The 18750-nt window shown below is 41.6% G+C and overlaps 1 protein-coding gene and 1 long non-coding RNA gene across 2 annotated transcripts in view; both read right to left on the bottom strand.

Annotated features, from left to right (window-relative positions):
* The window catches only part of LOC109521766 (uncharacterized), a 19373-nt gene extending 18868 nt beyond the window's left edge, over positions 1-505 (bottom strand). The window contains exon 1 of the long non-coding RNA XR_002169427.1: positions 283-505. This is a non-coding gene — a long non-coding RNA (uncharacterized LOC109521766). The remainder of the gene's footprint in view (positions 1-282) is intronic.
* Positions 506-2576: 2071 nt separating this feature from the next.
* sp6 (Sp6 transcription factor) lies at positions 2577-9348 on the bottom strand. Its single transcript, XM_019879837.1, has 2 exons — positions 9159-9348; positions 2577-4080 (listed from the first exon to the last, which is right to left on the bottom strand). The coding sequence occupies exon 2, from the start codon at positions 3957-3959 to the stop codon at positions 3051-3053; it is 909 nt and encodes a 302-aa protein (XP_019735396.1). The 5' UTR covers positions 3960-4080; positions 9159-9348; the 3' UTR covers positions 2577-3050.
* Between the last annotated feature and the right edge of the window lie 9402 nt (positions 9349-18750).

The raw sequence follows: 18750 nt of genomic DNA, 5'->3' as shown, positions 1-18750 counted from the left end.
CCATACATTTAGCTATGGCTTCAGCAAATTTGTTCTTCGTCGTGTTATCCATTTTCTTCGCTTTGAAATTATCCATAGCTGTCTGTCTGAGACAGGGGGTGGAGTACTCACGTCAGCTGTGTGCTTGGCCATTCAGTGGTATTTCAGACTCGACGTGCCATGATGATAGCTCAGTTTACGACTGCAAAACATACAGGTAACTCTGGTATTGTCAGTGGAACAATCTGGCAACTTGTTGGGTACGATGTATGCCACTATCACTGTTGTTGCAATATGTGGCACTACTTTGTGTGGAAGGACACCATGTTCTGGTGTGTATATAAATAAAGGGGGTGGAGCTTCCCGGCAGTTCGCGTCTGGCAGTGACGATGCACTGAGGCACGTCAGGTGTTGAGCGACTCAGTGGTAGCGACACACAGAAAAATAAAAGAAACGTCTCCAGTCTTGTGCCTCGAACCGAGTGTAGTCACCAGCAATGATGCCTACACATGACCAGCGAGAGACTTCCGCTAATTTGAGTTGTACCCATATATGTTAACCATTATTATATTGATGTTTCCCGTGTTGATTACTTGTAAAAGGAAATGACCTGCTTTATCGCATACAGAATGTAAAATACTCCCAGAGAACTGGTGTTTCAGCGTAGCGACCCCTGCTGAGTGTTCAGATCCATGTGCCAACCATAAATCGTTGCCCCATTGAGCTTTCCATAACCGCAAATCGTTAGTGATCGAGTGGGATTCCTGAAGAAAACAAAAATCATTTCTGTGCTGCTTAGCAAACAAAAAAATTGCTTTACGATTCACAATGTTTCTTAACCCCCTGGCATTGAGAGTAATAATAGATAAAGACATCTTAATTAATAATGACAAACACACACTTCGAAATATAACTGGATGATCGTGGACTAAAACACTAACCCTACTATTTGGGGCTGTACCGTTCGAACATCTATTTTAAACAAATTAGTGGAACACAACGTTAAGAGGAACAAAAGGTATACATTTTCTGTCAGTGGTTTCGTTAACAGTCGTTCAATTCTAATTAAGACATTATTACTGCAATTAAACCAAACTAGCAGTACTGTGTTGGGCATCAAAAGTCGGTTAGCAATAACTAAGTAAACAGGTTGATAACATAACAGGTCTGGACCTTGCTGTGATTGTGAAGGCCATAGTTGAAGGAATGTCTTTTTTTTTTTTTTAAATAATTAATAGTCCTCAGTGAACTTATAACAATGTTTGGGAGCCAATTCAACACACCAAGGCCGGAACCCAGAGTGGAACACGGAAGTGCAAAACTGTGATGTATTCCCTCGATGCCCTGAAATGAAGCAATTCTTCTCATACTGCATATAAATCAGAATAAATTAAAGCTTGCAAATAATTGTAAGATGTCTTGTGATGAAAGAATTTAATTGGCAAGACAAAATGAAATGTTTTATTATTATTAATGATAGGGGATAATAATGGTTTAAGTAAACAATATTATATCACATCATCTCCATCCTTTTTTATTACAATCGCTACAACTTCAAATGGCATGAGAGATTTATTTAAAATGTGTCCATCTTGTGCTACTGTTCAAATCAACATGAAAAAAACACCACAGACTATTATTCTACAAAATGTTAATACTGTACTCTGTACCTATTTACATACCAAATAACCAACCACCGTCAAGTTTCTCATCTTCATCTCAGACTGTAATATTGTAAATTTACAGTCGCAAACTATCGTTTTAGGTCAACAGTAATTCTTTATTATGCAATGTGTGTCCTTAACTTTAGTTTTAAAATATGTAATATTTTGAATTAATCTTGTGCACATCTTTATTAAACCGAGTCTAAAACTTTCTTTAAATATGGAAACAGCATTGTAATATCCAGCCGAAGAGATTTTGATGCCTGCCGTGTTGTGTTGAAGTTCATCAGCAGGAAAAAACGATCCTTTCCTGCTGTTGAACTCCTCTGACCTCCTATCCTTCTCGACTAGAGTATTTATATATTAACGTATAAAAAGAATGTTGTGTGGTATGGTGTGATTTTTATGTACTCTCGTTTTTCACTGTTGACACCGTTACTGCTGCTTTGGCCACATGGATATGTGGATTCTAATGTCTTCTTTGAACAAAGATGATGCAACAAGGCTCTTGGCAGCATAGTTATTGTCAAATGTGTTTTTTTACAGAATCAAGTTTACTGTATGTTCAACCAAAAGTAGCTGCTGTGATCATTGTTAACAGTGAATATGTATATAGTCATGTTTTGGCATCAATTGTGGTATTTATTTGATGGGTCGATTTTCTTAACTTTCTTCATAAAATATGTCTTGCATGAATTAAAAAATGTATTTATCAAAGCAGCGCCAATGAATGCACCCTTGTTTTTGATCTACAGGTAGAAAGTGTCCTGAGCAGCATGTAAGTCTCGACACACTCTGGTATCAACTGAGCGGCAAACATCACCAAGTTTAACAAACACTGTAATTTCTTTGCCTCTGCCAAGAAGAGGTACGTATAATTAGTTTTCTAGCCAGCAGGATTATTAAAAAAACACACACAAGCAAAACTTTGTGTAAGTGTGGCATATGTGTATAGGAGGAACCCATTTATTTAATTTTTTTTAAATCCAGATATAGGGAGTCATTCTCTTACTCCATTCTCCATAAACAAACAAACAAACAAACAAAAAAGTGATTAGAGTTTAAAAAAACAATCCTTGTAGGATTGTAGTTTGACGGTTTTCTATCATACTGAAACTGTTCCCAAGAGCAAGAACAAAAATATGACAGTCCTGACACCATCAATCCCACTTCTGGTAACAGTTCATACTATAGGCAGAGGTCAGAGTGCTACAGTAGTAAATCACTGAGGTGATGATCCAGTCAATATCAATAATTTAATGAACACATTCTGATCCAAGTAGCTTCCATCGATTTGGGCGTCTAAGGTAAAACTAAATTATAAAACTGATGACAGAAAGTGCAACAGATGGTATCCCTTTTTAGATCAAACTTGATTCAGAAAGTGATGAAATTAGTTGGACTTGACTATCCAGTTACACTGGAGATGGATGGGTCTGTCTCACTTTTCAGCTTGAGTGGAGGCTCGATGGTGTCAGGTGCAGACAAGTTTGATGATGACTGAGGAGGAGTGGGGGAATCAAAGCCCTTGCCTTCTCTGTTCACACTCTCCTCCCCATGCTCTGCTGGCGACTCGTGTGTACGCATGTGCTTGGCCAGGTGATCATTGCGCATAAACACCCGAGGGCACAAGGCACAGCTAAATTTCTTGGTACCGGTGTGTGTCTGTAAATGCCGCTGCAGTTCATCAGAACGTGTAAAACGCTTGCCGCAGAAGAGCCAGTTGCACACGAATGGACGATCCCCGCTGTGCCACCTTAGGTGAGCCTTCAGATGAGAGGTCTTAGCGTAGGCCTTACCACAGCCAGGAATGTGGCAGTTGTGCATGTGCTTCCTCCTGCTGTCATCCATGCTGTGGCCCAATTGCTCCGCGTGAACACAGTTAGGACAGCGACAAGCTGCCTGGCCAGAACCTCTGGAAGAAGAACGCCTCTGGGACTTCGGCCGGACCAAGACGACATTTTCCAGTGGCTCTTCCAGTATGAAAGGCTCCTGTTGCAAGATATCAGGAGCCAGCGGTTCCATTTTGAAGCCCTCCGGAGGGAACAGGTGAGGCGAGTGTGATGCTGGGAGATGTTGTGTTAGAGGCAAGGAGCACAATTGTGGGTCGGAACCGTAGCAGCCTAGAGAGGACTGCAGACTCATGGTGCTCCCTGGACTCACAGAAGGTAAGTCAGCACCTTGCCCTGTGTGGAGGTCAATCCAGTTCCCAGACTGAACATCCCTCTGGAGGTCCCACCAGGAAGGGATATTGATGTCGTCTGTACTGCCACTAGATGGTGCTGTCCGTAGCCAGGGTTCATAATTGTGGGCCATGTGCGCTTTGCAGGTGCACTACTGTAGATGAGATCAGCGGCTCAAGCTGTTGTTAACACTATGCTTTTTTTGTGTTGCTCAGATGATTACCACATGGCGGGGAGGCGACGCACTATAAAACCTGCAGACAGAAAGAGGGGCAAATAATTAACTCTAAACATCGGCTCTTTATTTGTTACACACATTCCATCAGTGACTTCACAAAACCATGAGCAATGAGGTCATGTCCCCCCCAGACACTGTATACACCTTTGTGGCGCTGACATTTCTAAACTTAAGATATGCAGTCATTGAGGCCCAAATCCTCTTTGATACAACAATCAAACAACAACCCTCACGCACAGCTCACTTCCCTCACTGCCATGGATTCTACAATTCTCACACTCCACGGCCGTGCAGACAGAAAAGAGGGGGAGACAGACATGTCCAGGCACAGGCCTGCCACATGTATCCGCTGCCAGGTACTTCCCATGGAGGACAGTCAAAGAAAAGCTTAAAAAAAACAACATCATTGATCCTAGGGTTGGCGGGGAGCGAAATACTGGTAAGGTTGGAGGAGGGAACAGTGAGGGGGCTGGTGCAGGGAGGTGTTGACAGGGAAGCACTTTGGTAAAGGAAGAAGTTGCAGGGCGGTATGGCTGCGGGCCAGAATCTATTTGTACGTCTCTGTGGGTTGTAGAGATGAGATGAAACTTGGCAGACAGGAGAACCTGTTTTTGTGAATCACACTTGATTTATAGGCCTTCACACATCACAAGCCTGCAGGCAACATACAAAAGAAGCCCTGTAAAACACTTCACCTCAAACACACAGGAGACAGCAGTTACAGTCTGACGACAAACAGAGGCTGAGAGTCTCACTACACTAAGAACAATCTTCGTGCGCCTCCTCAATCAGGGGCAAACGCTCAGAAAAGCTAGCGTGAGGCCTGACTGCCTGACTCTCGCCGCATTCCAGCGATGAACAGTTCTTGAGCTCTTCAAATATGTCAGTCACCTGCAGGAGGAGGGGCTCTTTTGAAAGGTGACACAAAGCTTGTTAAAGTGCAACATGTCTGTGGAAACTGACGAGCTGAAAGCTGGCGCGACTTGTGCGTGGCTCTCTGAACAATAAATTCTTTGCTCCAAACAATCTTGTTGACTTCTACCACACCCCCGTCCTCGAAGATCTACAATTACCTTTACAGCAGGAAACAGTAAAAGAGTCTGAGGCTTTCTTGTTCAGAAGATCTCTTGGAATGATACCATATCTGACAGAGCAAATAGGACAGTCTCCAAAGGAGACGTCAAGCCCACTACTTCTATGCAGGCGATGCAAACATGGTTGACACGCAGGTGGCGTCAGGCTGACTGACAGTGACACAATGCCTCACTTGATCTTAATTCGTCGAGTCTTCCTTCTTGAAGGTCCAGTCACTCAAAGATGGATGCTACATGCAAAGAAATTGTAAACCAATTAGTTTGGAATTCCCTAATGAAAGGTGCAGTGCTTAGGGTCAAACAGACATATTTCAAGTCGGCCTGGAGCCACTGCTACTGCTCTGTAATTTTGGGGGAATGTGACTCTGGCATATGTCGGAATAGTCGCCCGTGTTCCTCTGCCACTGAGAATAAACAGAGTCATCCTCCTCCATTCGGCAAAGTGTTGGGAACACTGTGAGAAACAGATGGCACAGGGCGAAGGTGTGGAGATGATGGACCGGGAGGGGGGGGGGGACCGGAGGTCTCGCCCGGGAAGAAGATGATAGCGCAACGCAATGACAGAGCTGTGGCCATAAAACCTGCCTGGCCAAGATCCAGCACTGCCCCCAGTTTACAAGTCGGCCATTGGGCGGAGGAACGAACAAAGTGTTTTGCTGAGAGGAGGATAATACTTGCGTACTAGTCGGTGTCCACCCCGGTATTGATCATCGGTGTCTTCAGACTAATTATCTCATTAAAAAGTCAACAGAAGAGAATTCTCTTCTCATGGGCTCACCACTCATGGGAGGGGCCAAAGGGGTCGGGTGCAGTGTGAGCTGGGCGGCAGCCGAAGGCAGGGACCCTGGCGGTCCGATCCTCGGCTTCAGAAGCTAGTTCTAGGGACATGGAATGTCACCCTCCTGAACGCCTCCCTGCTGAGGTGTTCCGGGCATGTCCCACCGGGAGGAGACCCCGAGGACGACCCAGGACAATGACTATGTCACCCAGCTGGCCTGGGAATGCCTCGGGATCCCCCGGGGAGAGCTGGAAGAAGTGGCTAGGGAGAGGGGAGTCTGGGCTTCCCTGCTAAAGCTTGGATGGATGGATGGATGGATGGATGGATGGATGGATGGATGGATGGATGGATGGATGGATGGATGGATGGATGGATGGATGGATGGATGGATGGATGGATGGAAGAAAATTCTCTCAACATGACAAATGTGTTTTTTTTCTGCGGACATACCAGCTCAAGTCAACAGATGTAGCAATTTGTTTTCAACACAAAGGGAAGTGCAACTGAACAGCACTCATGGCAAGGATAGGCACCTGTAATTGCCGCTTTGAGCTTCAAACACTTTTTGCTCAAAATCAAAGCTTTTAGCTATGACGGCGTCAGACATAAACCTGCAGAAAATGTCAACAGCGCAAATGCTACGATTTTTACACATAACTAAAAGGTTGACAACCAGAGTTGAGGATGCTATTTGTTTAGACCAATGGTTCTTAACCTGGGTTCAATCGAACCCTAAGGGTTCGGTGAATCGGTCTCAGGCGTTCGAAAGAACCTCTGCCAAGGAGGTTAAGACACACCTGGCCCGCTTGGCCATCATTGGCTGCAGTTGATCACATTACATTGCTTGTCCAATCAGTGCAGCGTGAAAATGTGTTCGTGATAGTACATCGTGTGATTTAAAAAAAAAAAGTTTTAATACATGCTAACTATGTTGAGCAAAAAAAGAAAGTGGTCCGACGAATATGTACAACATGGATTCACATGCATCATGGACTGTGATGGGACTCAACGTCCTATCTTCATGATTTGGCATGCCAAGTTGAGCAACTCTAGTCTCGCGCCGGCAAAACAAAAGGAGCACTTCTTGAAACTGCATGGAGATTCATTTTGTGCACAATTAAAAAAACTGATACTTATGTCTTGAAATTGTATTTACTTTTTTTCGGTTTTTAATAAATGTATTTTTTATGTCTTAAATTTGTAAAAAAAAAAAAGCAAAAAAAAAAGCATATTTTTATGTTTCACTAATGAAGGGTTCGATGAATGTGCATATGAACTGATTGGGTTCGGTCCCTCTAACAAGGTTAAGAACCACTGGTTTAGACCAATGATCCTGCCGTGGGAGATCATCATTTTTTTAACCTCTCCGCGCCGGCAACATATTGTGACAGACAGAAGAGAGAAATGCTATTCCATTAGATGGCAGAAGGAACACAGGTTTTGTTTCCAGCTATTGGCCTTCATACAAAAGAATTATGCAGTCATGGCTTCTTTCAAGTTGATCCACTTTGTGTTCAATGAGATACAGGCCCAGATTTTATACTAAGTAAAATTGTGAGTAAATTGAGACAAGAGCTTCAGTATTGATCAGTTTTTGTGAGATTTTTCTTTGGTGTGTGGCATGCTCTGAGATTTGTGTGATTGAAAGTGTGTAAAATAAAACTTGGGAAACAGTGGTTTAGACAGATGACGGTTTGACATCGCCACTGATTTTAGTGTCAGAGAGACAGTCAGAGAATTGCAAGAAATGTATTTTCAGTTGTCACGAGAGTACAACTGTACCTCTGTGTGTATGGTACTGCTAGAAATATATTTCATTTTATGGGCTGTCACCAGTTCCCTTCACACTCGTGTCGTGCATGCCAAGTATTGCAATTTATTTATTTATTATTATTATTTTTTTTAAGAGAGCAGGTTAGGTTTGATTCTTCGTGATGCAATGAACAACAGGAGGAAGTAAACTATAATGTCGTGTTAAATGGAACTTCTTGTACAATACAGTATTGAACATTTTATCCATTACGGATTGCAACAAATATTTGTGTTAGTCGGTAGTTGAACTACAGGCTGTATTAAAATGTTTTTGTTGTTGTTTAATAAGACAGATGGATACTTAAAAAAGATGGATCGGTAGATCTTGGTCTCTTTAAATTCTAGTAGACTTGGTAAGCAGTGTAGATGTCTGTACACATACCATGTTCAGCATCGACGAGGACGCAAAAAAAACCCCTTGACTTTCCTTATTTTGTACAGCATACAATACAACAAAAAAAACAGTGGTGGATTAGGCGACTAGCTGCACATAATTTGAGTATTTTTTTTTCTGATTATTTACTTGTACTCCATACCTTTGAAAGCACATGCCTGTATTGTCTACATTCCGTACTTGGTCAAAATAGGCTTGTTTCTTATCAACCGGCGTACAAAATGGCGTAGTGATGTAAAAAGCGTTTGAGCTCTAGATTACTGTAAAAGGTGGAAAAACAGGGATAACAGTGGCTTGGAAGAATCTGAAGCAGGGTGCATGAACGGCAAATGACGCAATAGATCTGGAGAAGCAAGATATTCTCCTTCGATGGCCTATTTTAAGTATTTTTTGTTGTTGTTGTTGCCACTTACAAGATGATTTGTGGTTTTATGCTAACCTAAAAACCACTGGCTTATGGCATTCAAACATTCTTCATCTTGTATGGGGAAAAACACATATGGATAAGATATGTTGTTATCACTATCTAATTAAGATTTTTTTTTAATGTTTTGTTTTGTCCTGGCAAGACCTGCTGGAAGTTCAGTCATGTCAAAATTTAGCTGTGTCCAGTGATTCAAACACACACGCCTCTTATCAGAAGAGCACTACATGCAAGTTGATCAATGAAGAGACGACATATTTTATGCGGAAAGAAGCTTTTAAGGTATCAAAACCGATATTGCATGTAATGGAAAGTAAAAAAGAACACATTTTAATTTTTGTTATGTTTTTTAAAGTTTTGCTTCAGGTGTTGAATCTCTAGTTTCACTTTAACCATTTTTTTTTTGTTGTTCAAAAGTATCCATCTGGACTTCTACTTCAGTACACAGTGCGAGTATTTTCCTGCCACCTCTGTTTAAAAGGTTATAACCTCCAAACTATTACCAAGAACATAACTTTAAATCACACTTTATGATCAACCAATGACTCTTAAACGCAAGCGATGGTCAAAATGATGACAATTTCTGCGTTACCTGTTTGACTTGGAAAATTCGCCTTGAACGAAGTTTGGCTCAGTTCAACTCGGCTTCTTCCGCCGGCTCGGAAAATGACCGCAGAAGACAAATATCCGCAACGTATTTTATGCGCACATGTTCCACGTAAGGTGATAGTGCACTTAGGGTGAGCTCACAGCTGTGTGGAAAAACTTTACAGTGTCGCGTGCGTCTTGACTGAGATGAGGCCCCGCCCCCCACCTGACGCGTCCTTGCCTCCTCGCTTTACAAACTGTACACTCGTTCCTTCATTCTTTTTATTTATTTAGTTGAGTCTCTTGTCTCGTTTTGTATTTTTATTGAGGCAATCGAAATATAAATTTATTTATTCATTTATTTATTTTATCAGGAGCTGCGAAGTGGACTTTGATGTAAAAGAGTGGGTCTCATCTGAAGATGTAAAGAGGAAAAATACCTTTTTTTTTCCCAGATTTCTACTGGCTAGACCAGTGGTGTCAAACATACGGCCCGCGGGCCGGAATCGGCCCGCAAGGAGGTTCAATCAGGCCCGCAGGATAATTTAAAAGTGAAAAAAATGCATAAAAGACACAGAATTAATATTTTTAATAAGGTGCAATTCATTGAGTATCCGCAAGGGGACACTGTTTTGATCAGAGAAAAAGACAACAGCAGCCTCAGTCCGTCACTGAGACAGACCCATGACAGCAGACGCTATCAATAGCACTCTCACATTTACACATTTAATAGCACTCTCCTTAGTTTGTAAGGTGTAGGCAGGGGTTACATTTAGATTTTATATGCACATGTAAATGGTTTAAAACTTCCTTTCTTTATAAATCTCGTTTAATCTTAAAGTGCATTACTATATTTTTCAATACCAATTACTTGTTAAAGTTTGTACAATCAGTGGGATCAGTTGCAATGCATATTTGTGAATGATAAAAGTAAATTGCACATTTGTCGAAGGAAATGTAAGGTGCTTCCTGAAATGTTTTGTAAAAGATATGTTCATTAAATTTCAACATTTTCCTCATGTTCTTGTGCTTATTTTGTATCAAAACAAAGGGAAGACAGATTGTTTTTGTTATTTATAGCAAAGTATGGTATCATTTTAATGGTCCGGCCCACTTGACATCTACCGAGGCCGTATTTGGCCCACCATGTGAAATGAGTTTGACACCCCTGGGCTAGACAAAAGCAGAGTGATTTCTGAAAACAGACTAGCTGTGTCGACGAGGATATGCTCGTGGCATGTACTTTATGCCCAAGCCAACATTTTGGCTATAGCCCCATCAGAAATGGCTGTAGCTACAATTCAGTCCCTCCAGGATTTTATTTGCTATTCTAAAATATATTTCTACACTATTTTCTCAGTGTCATGGTTCTGATTTTCTGTCTGTTTTGGTTTCAGTTCCTGCTTGATATTAATCTTCTCACAAGATATAAGGAACATCGGCAACATGTCTGTCTGGTCCTTTGTGTGAAAGCGGAGATCTGCGAGTCATTCTGAATCAGTTCAGTTTTGAAGATTTATTACTGAGAATGGACAGCTCCGAACCGACTAAGCAAAGATACAGGCTTTAGTGGAGTGGCCCACTCCCACTACCCGGAAACAGCTTCAGCCAATTTGGGGTTTTGCTCATTTTTATGTTCTCCCCTGTGTATGAGAGAGACAGAGAGAGACAGAGACATAGAGAAAAAAAACTATTCCAATGAAGTCAGGACATTGTGTGAAACATAAATAACAACATACAATTAATACAGTGTGTCAATGTGGCTCCTGAAGTTATTTAATATTTGGCCAATTAATATTTAGATCCCGAGATATTTATAAATGTATTTCGACATTGAGAAATGTTTAGATCCCCAACTAGAATCATCACCTCATTTTCAGTATTATCAGAGTGTTTCTTGAATTTTCATAAGGAAATTCATTCATTCCATTGATGAGGGACTTCTGTATATACTTTCAACAGAAAAGAACATGCATGGAGATTAAGTAATTGTTACAAGAGAATCCATATCTCTAGAGCTCCTAAATTTGATGTCTTTACATTTAATGCTTTCTGTCACATAAACATTTCTGTGGGACAGTCAAATGTTTGGACATAGAATTTCCTGCAATGGCATTAAAATGTACACAACAATAATTGGACCGTTAAGACTTCAGAGTTACATTTTTTTGGGAGTTGATTTTAACTCCAGATGAAATGTTAACATTTTCAGTGTTGAATGGTGTCCAGAGTAAGTGTTGTTTCACAGAGTTGTTCACTTACTGTGAAATTAACTTTGCAGTATTAGATGAAATCCGCCTTTGCACCTGCAGTTCTTAACTTTGAGAAAGAAATGTGTCATCGCCATTTTCCTTGTCCTCTTTTCGTTCTTGCTTATCACAAAAGAAATTTGGTCCCATCCAATCATTTTCACTCACAGAAGAGACTGTGATCACCTGTGACATACAGTACATGTATTTTGAATAATCTCTTCAAAAGTTTGCAGAAATGAATGATTTGTCAAAGCTTTTGCACATTGTAATTTGCAAAGACTTTTTTAATCATCACTCATTGCGAGATGTGGTGACTGGATGGCTGAGTGGTTATTTCTGCTGACTTTATTCCCCAGGCGACTGGTTAAAATATATATTTGTAAGGAGCCAAACTAACGCTGAGAAGGAAAACAAATACGTCTGTGAAGAGTTACTTGTCTACAACTTTAGTGTTCATTTTAAATTTTAATTAAAAAAAAACTCTCTCCAAGTGTTAAATATTTAAACAGTGTTGATTTAACCCTGGAAAGTGTGGAGCTATATAAACTCAGAAAAAGTGTTGAACTCCGTGGGCGTCAAGTCAACATTTACTTTTACTACTATGATGTCTACTGGCCTCCAATCCATCTACACATGATATGCCATTGTAGCATTTATTTTAAGGGCCACTGTGTAATAAAACATCCATCCATTCATTTTCTGATCCGCGTATCCTCACACGTGTCGCGGGGCGTGCTGGAACCTATCCCAGCCATTTTCGGGCAGTAGGCGGGGGACACGCTGAACCGGTTACCAGCCAATCGCAGGGCACACAGAGACAAACAACCATCAGCGCTCACACTCACACCTGGGGACAATTTAGAGCAGGGGTGCCCATTACGTCGATTACGATCGATTGGTAGGTCGCGGACTGGTCCCAAATTGATCCCGAGGGGTGTAGAGGAGAAAAAAAAACACACAACCATTTTTGTGTGTCTTTGTGGATGTTAGTAATATCTTTTTTGTGTTAATGTACACTGCACCCTAATCATCCTATCAGTCTCATTTTCACAAAAAGTATTTAAAAAATAAAATAAAATAAAGCAGGTAAATCTTTAACCTACGGTGGCGCGTGACCTGCGTCACCGGAAGTTGTTAGCGCTCAGCAGTCTGCAATTGCAGCTTGTGATCGGAGCTGTTGCGCTGTATCTTTTATCGTTCCCATTATTTTCATTCAGAGTTTGTTTTGTGTACAATTCACCGACGGCACCGGCAAAGAATAGGAATCTGGAGGGCCGAGGGAAGCACTATAAAATGGTACGTGTGAGCTATGATAGTTAACAGGCTGCAAACGTGCGTCGCATGCCTCCGTATCAGGCTGTTGCTCATTACGTCGTGCGTGTGTATGTGTATGTGCGTGCGCGTAATGGATCGATCGCGGGACGTTGGTTGATGGAAAAGTAGATCTTCGGTCAAAAATTTTGGGCACCCCTGATTTAGAGTGTTCCATTAGTCTGCCAGGCATGTTTTTGGAATGTGGGAGGAAACCGGAGTACCCAGAGAAAACCAACGCAGGCATGGGGAGAACATGCAGACTCCGTGGAAGGAAATACCATGTTTTCTTAGATTGACCTCAGGGGCAGAAGACACAATGAAAACAGCAGAGGCCCAGAATTGAACCTTGTGGAACACCATAGGACAGTGACGCAATGCGGGACTCAGAGTAACCAAGAATAAAACAAAAAGTTCTGTCAGCTAAATAGGATCTAAACCACTCAGGAGCACTACCACTAATCCCCACCTGGTGCTGCAAACGAGCCAACAATATGCTGCAGTCCACTGTATCAAATGTGGCAGTTAGATCTAACAAAACAAGAAACACACAGTCTCAAGTGTCATTAGCCAAGAACATTCATTCATTCATTTGACGAACCGCTTTATCCTCACTAGGGTCGCGGGGGGTGCTGGAGCCTATCCCAGCTGTCTTCGGCCAGTAGGCAGGGGACACCCTGAACCGGTTGCCAGCCAATTGCAGGGCACACAGAAACGAACAACTATACGCGCTCACACTCACATCTAGGGACAATTTGGAGTGTTCAATCAGCCTGCCAGGCATGTTTTTGGAATGCGGGAGGAAACCTGAGTGCCCAGAGAAAACCCACGCAGGCATGGGCAGAACATGCAAACTCCACACAGGCAGGCCGGAGCCGGGATCAAACCCACAACCTCTGCACTGTGAGGTTGACGTGCTAACCACTGGACCACCGGGACGTGTAATAAAACGTCTGAAATAATTGCAGCGATCAGAACGCAGTGACCTTGATCAGCATGACCTTGTAGTTTCAAGACCGATCATCTTCTCTCGCTCTCCAGCAGGACATTGTGTTGTGATCAATCGCCTCCATTTAAAAAAAAAATCATTTTATAAAAAAAAAAAAAAAAAAAGGTTTTGGAAAGAATGAAAACCTTTTTGGATGAGTAATTATACAGATTTTTTTTCTTCTAATGTAGGCTACGTGCATGACATGAAGAACAGCCGATCAGTACATAGACTGCATGAAATAGCAACTTGCGAATAGTTAAGACTCAGAAATCCTTTAATTGGTGACACTCCTAGGATGTGGTTTGAATTCAACCGATTTCGGTCACTGTACGCTAAACAGGACATGTTTCTGCTGCTATGGCAAATTGTTTTGCAAAAGTGTTTGTATAAACAGTACTGTATTTTTTATTGAAATTAATTCTTACAAAAGTCCAGAATCTTGAATGTCTTGCTTGTAAGAAGACTGAGTTTGATGAACAGTTGCATTGGTTGATTTGGATGCACTTACCAAGTTTGAATGTCACTCCCTCTACCTTTGTGTCTTGGTTCTTTCGTTGTTTTTTTTTTTTTTTTTTTTTTTTAATTCAGTCCCCTCTGGTAATTCCTTACCTGTCACAGCATGTTGGTGGAGCTTCTTCGAATCAACCTACAAACACAGAGGCATTAGGACAGACTTATCATTGCTGCTCATCTTTGAAATACCAAAAATTGACCAAACGTAGAGGCAATTGGTCTGTTTAACACACGCCGGTAGTCCGCAGAACTGGTCCCAAGTCGTGTAGGGGAAAATGGCGGGGGTGGGGAACTTTTGCGTCTGTGTGCATGTAAGTAATATATATTTTTGTATTAGTGCACACTGCACCCTAAGCATCCTATTAATTTAAAAATACCGTATATATATTTAAAATCAAGATTAAAAAGTAGATGACCTTTAACCTTCGATGATGCATGCCCTGCATCACAGGAACTTGTTAGCGGTCAGCAGTCTGCAATTGCAGCTATCGATCGGAGCCGTTGGGATGAATCTATTTTTGTATTTATTCCCTTTTAAGTTTTGTTTCGTCTGCAATTCGCCGATGGCATGGTCATAGAATGGGAATCTGGAGCGCCAGGAGCATCTTATAACGGCACACATGAATTACGATCCTGATGTTTCTGCACTTAACACGCTACAATAATGCGTCCCTGTTTCCCTGTGTCAGGTTCCCCACTAAGGTAGGCAGTGTTTTCCTCTTTCCAAACTCAGTCTTACCTTGTGTCTAGTTTATTTTTCTGTTTCATTCATGTTGCTCATCATGGTATGTGTGTGTGCGTGCACGTGAGGTCATGGGTCGATCGCAGGAGGTTGGCTGCTTGAAAAGTCGATCTTCGGTCAAAAAAGGTTGGTTTAACAGAACATGATTTGCTGCTGATTTAATTTGCTATGTATTATGACGATAAAATCCATCCATCCATTTTCTGATCCGCTTGTCCTCACAGGGATCATGGAGGGTGCTGGAGCCTATCCAGCCGTCTTCGGGCAGTAGACCCTGAACTGGTTGCCAGCCAATCGCAGAGCACACACAGACGAAAAACCTTCCACACTCACACTCACACCTAGGGACAATTTAGAGTGTTCAATCAGCCTGCCATGCATGTTTTTGGAATGTGAGAGGAATACCAGAGTACCCGGAGAAAAACCATGCAGCCAGGCACAAGGAGAATATGCAAACTCCACACAGGAAGGTCAGTGCCGGAATCGAACCCTGCAGCTCTGCACTGTGAGGTGGATATGCTGACCAGATGTCCACCATGCCACCACCAATATGCACTAAAGATACAATTTGAGCATGTGTTAGAATCATGTGTTAGATATATTCAGGCGGCAAGGCAATAACTAATTAATGAGCTCAGAGGTCAGACAGTGGCTTTGAATAATAGAGAAGACAGTTTTACCGAGAAATTCTCGTGAGTTAAGTTTTCAATGTTTGTTTTGGGAAAGACTAGGGTTAAATGAGAGGTTCTGACCCACACTCCATTTCAGAAGATGGCGGCATTGCACCGAAAGTTATTTACCAACTGCCGAAAGAAGGCGGAAAAAAAGATGATGAACTATGACGCAGGGCACACAGAAACAACCAACCATCCACGCTCACACTCACACCTAGGGACAATTTGGAGTGTTCAATCAGCCTGCCATGCATGTTTTTGGAATGTGGGAGGAAACCGGAGTACCCAGAGAAAACCCACTCAGGCCCGGGGAGAACATGCAGACTCCACACAGGACGGCCGGAGCTGGAATTCAACCCAGTGCCTCTCCACTGTGAGGTCAACGCGCTAACCACTGGCGCACCGGGCCGCCGACTATAAAACCAAACAAATAAATAAAATATCTAAGTCATTGGTATATATTTCATCCAGAATCAAAAAGTACTCCAATTGCCATATATTTACAGTACAAAGCCATGTATGATTGAGTTATGTTGTGGTGTTCATGTTCTCCTACTGTTACAGACACATATGTTTCATAGCTTGTTGACACTTTATCCTTGACACTGCGAACATGCTGATGTGTCGACACAGTTCCTGTTTCTTGAGCATGACTTTGTGGTCTGGAACCTACACTAAAAGGGCTGTGGTTCCCAAAACAATCGTGTTCTTGCTGTGGTGTAAGTTAATAAATACAGTAATTAATAGGTTTGATATTCATGTCACTGCAGTGTGCACGATTACTAATGCAATTAGTCATCGAAAAGTAAACATCACTTCCATGAGACGTCAGAATGAATTCCTAAGCTTTGTGTCATAACCTTCCTTCTGTATGCATATGTTGAGTACACACAATTCCTTCCATTTAAAGTTCTGTATTTTATGCACAGGCATTTGTCGTTGGTAAATCCCATGGGAACCTTCTCAACATCTTCTTCTAACTTGCCAGACTTAGGAGAGCAAGGCTAAAGCCTTACGTCACTTCCATAGGTGAGGAAAATTCAAATAATGTAAACAGCAAACACAGAAGTCATCGATTTTCTGATCCTAGTTAAGTAATCAATATCCCACAGAGTATTCTGGCCCACGGCGTGAAGATACCTTTTCCCCCTCAAACAGGTACTCAATCATCATGCAGGTCGACCCCCACCCCTTCTCCTGCCTCCTCTTTCAACTTCAAACCTAGTCATTTCTGCAAGCTGTGCTTTGATTGTGGCAAACACCTGTATTTTACGAAAGAAGACTTCCTCGCCAGCAACCGCCTCTGCAGTGGCGCCATCATTACCGTCTGTACGACTGATGCCGCCCATCGTCTCCTCCCATTTTCCCCCTCTGTCTTTTAAGCACAAATATAATTGCTTAGACATGTCTAATTCCTTTATTTTGTCTAATTTTCAAAATCCCCTTTATGTTTTGTGTGTGTGTGTGTGTGTGTGTGTGTGTGTGTGTGTGTGTGTGTGTGTGTGTCAGTTAAAAATCTTAAAATAAATATGCTGTACATTACACTTGAATTGTGTTTGGAACCACATGAGGAGCGTCCTATCTTCAAAGACTATATTGTTCATAATTCCCATTTATATTGTTCACAATTACCGTGATAGCTTTTTTTTGGACTATAGTATTCATTAATTTGCCATTCTAGTTGTTATATATTTGTTTTCCAGAGAGATATAGACTCCATTCGATTTCTTTGGTCTCTTGATTTAAAAAATATGTAGATTAGTATATTCACATTGTTCTCCCAGGACTTCAAAGATGGCAGCCTGAGTGCTTCACTCACTTTTCTGCCTGGGTTGTCGTTTTCCACATTTTCTTGTCATTTGGTGTTCATTGTGCATCGTATTTTTGGTGTTTTTTGCTGTGGCGTTTGTTGGAGGGGGGTGTTGGCGCCTGTTGATTTGCACCTTACGTGAAGACAGCATTTTTGATATCAGCCCCGTTTTTTTTTTTTTTGTATGTGTTGGGCAGTGCTGCTATGCTGTGAACGATGGTACAGCTGCAAGGGTTGGGTGAGAGGAGCTGATGATGTATTTTGAATAGGGAAGAAGAAAATGTCTGGTGTTTTATGATTGTATTATTGTGATTATTGTTGTGGTTGTTGATGCTAAGATGATGATTTTTATTATTTTGAATATTGCTTTGTTTTTTATTATGTGGTTTCTGTTTTATTTGGACTACAGTTTGTGTACATCACATTGTGCAGTTTGTTGTGTCTCAAATGGGTTTATGAATAAGTCTCTGATTGTGTTTGGTGTTATTTAGCCTGTCTGCAGCCAGGTCAGCATTCGAAAAGAGAATTTGTTCTCAGTGGCCTGATCTAGATAAGTAAATGTTGAATAAATAAATAAATAGATCTCTATGGGCTTTCTTTTTGTTTAGTGTGTGTTAGTGATGTCATTTGTGTTTACCGTTGGCTTGGGGGCAGGGGGGATCTATTTCCCATGGTGTCCTTGTACTGTTTGTGTACAAGGACAGACAGGATGTGCAACGCCTGTCAGCACACATTAGAGATGAAAGGCCAACAGGGGTGTGTAAGAGGATGAGTGCCATTCAGGTAACAAGTTGTCTCCTCAAAAACCTCTCAAAAATTCATTTTGCCTGCCTCTGGCATTCCAACGGTGCCATGAGGCTGTTCCCCGCAGACTTCATCAAAAATAACTCAAAAACAACATCAAAACAAAGAGTATCTTGTGTGTGATGGACCTTTAGGCGCCTTTCATTGAGCTGCAATCATAAATATGACCACAGAAAAGTCTCACAGGTGAAACATGAGTCACCTTTGTTCATGTTATTACTCATTTAAATGTCAATGTGTTGCAGTTATTGGTACAACAGCATTCTGGTTTAGACAAAGGCAATGACATACAAAGCATGTTGCAATGTAGTTGAACAGGTAGTGCCTATTTGAGATGGGAATTCACTGGTGGCACATATTTGCTCCTATTTTTAACACTTGGAACTTAACGCACATGCAAATGGACACACACACACACACACACACACACACACACACACACACACACACACACACACACACACACACACACATACATACATACATACATACATATATA

Source organism: Hippocampus comes, unplaced genomic scaffold (genome assembly GCF_001891065.2).
Source record: "Hippocampus comes isolate QL1 unplaced genomic scaffold, H_comes_QL1_v1.1 scaffold158, whole genome shotgun sequence".
Taxonomy (NCBI): Eukaryota; Metazoa; Chordata; class Actinopteri; order Syngnathiformes; family Syngnathidae; genus Hippocampus; species Hippocampus comes.
The sequence above is the reverse complement of the archived record's forward strand: the minus strand, read 5'-3'. Positions and strand labels throughout refer to the sequence as shown.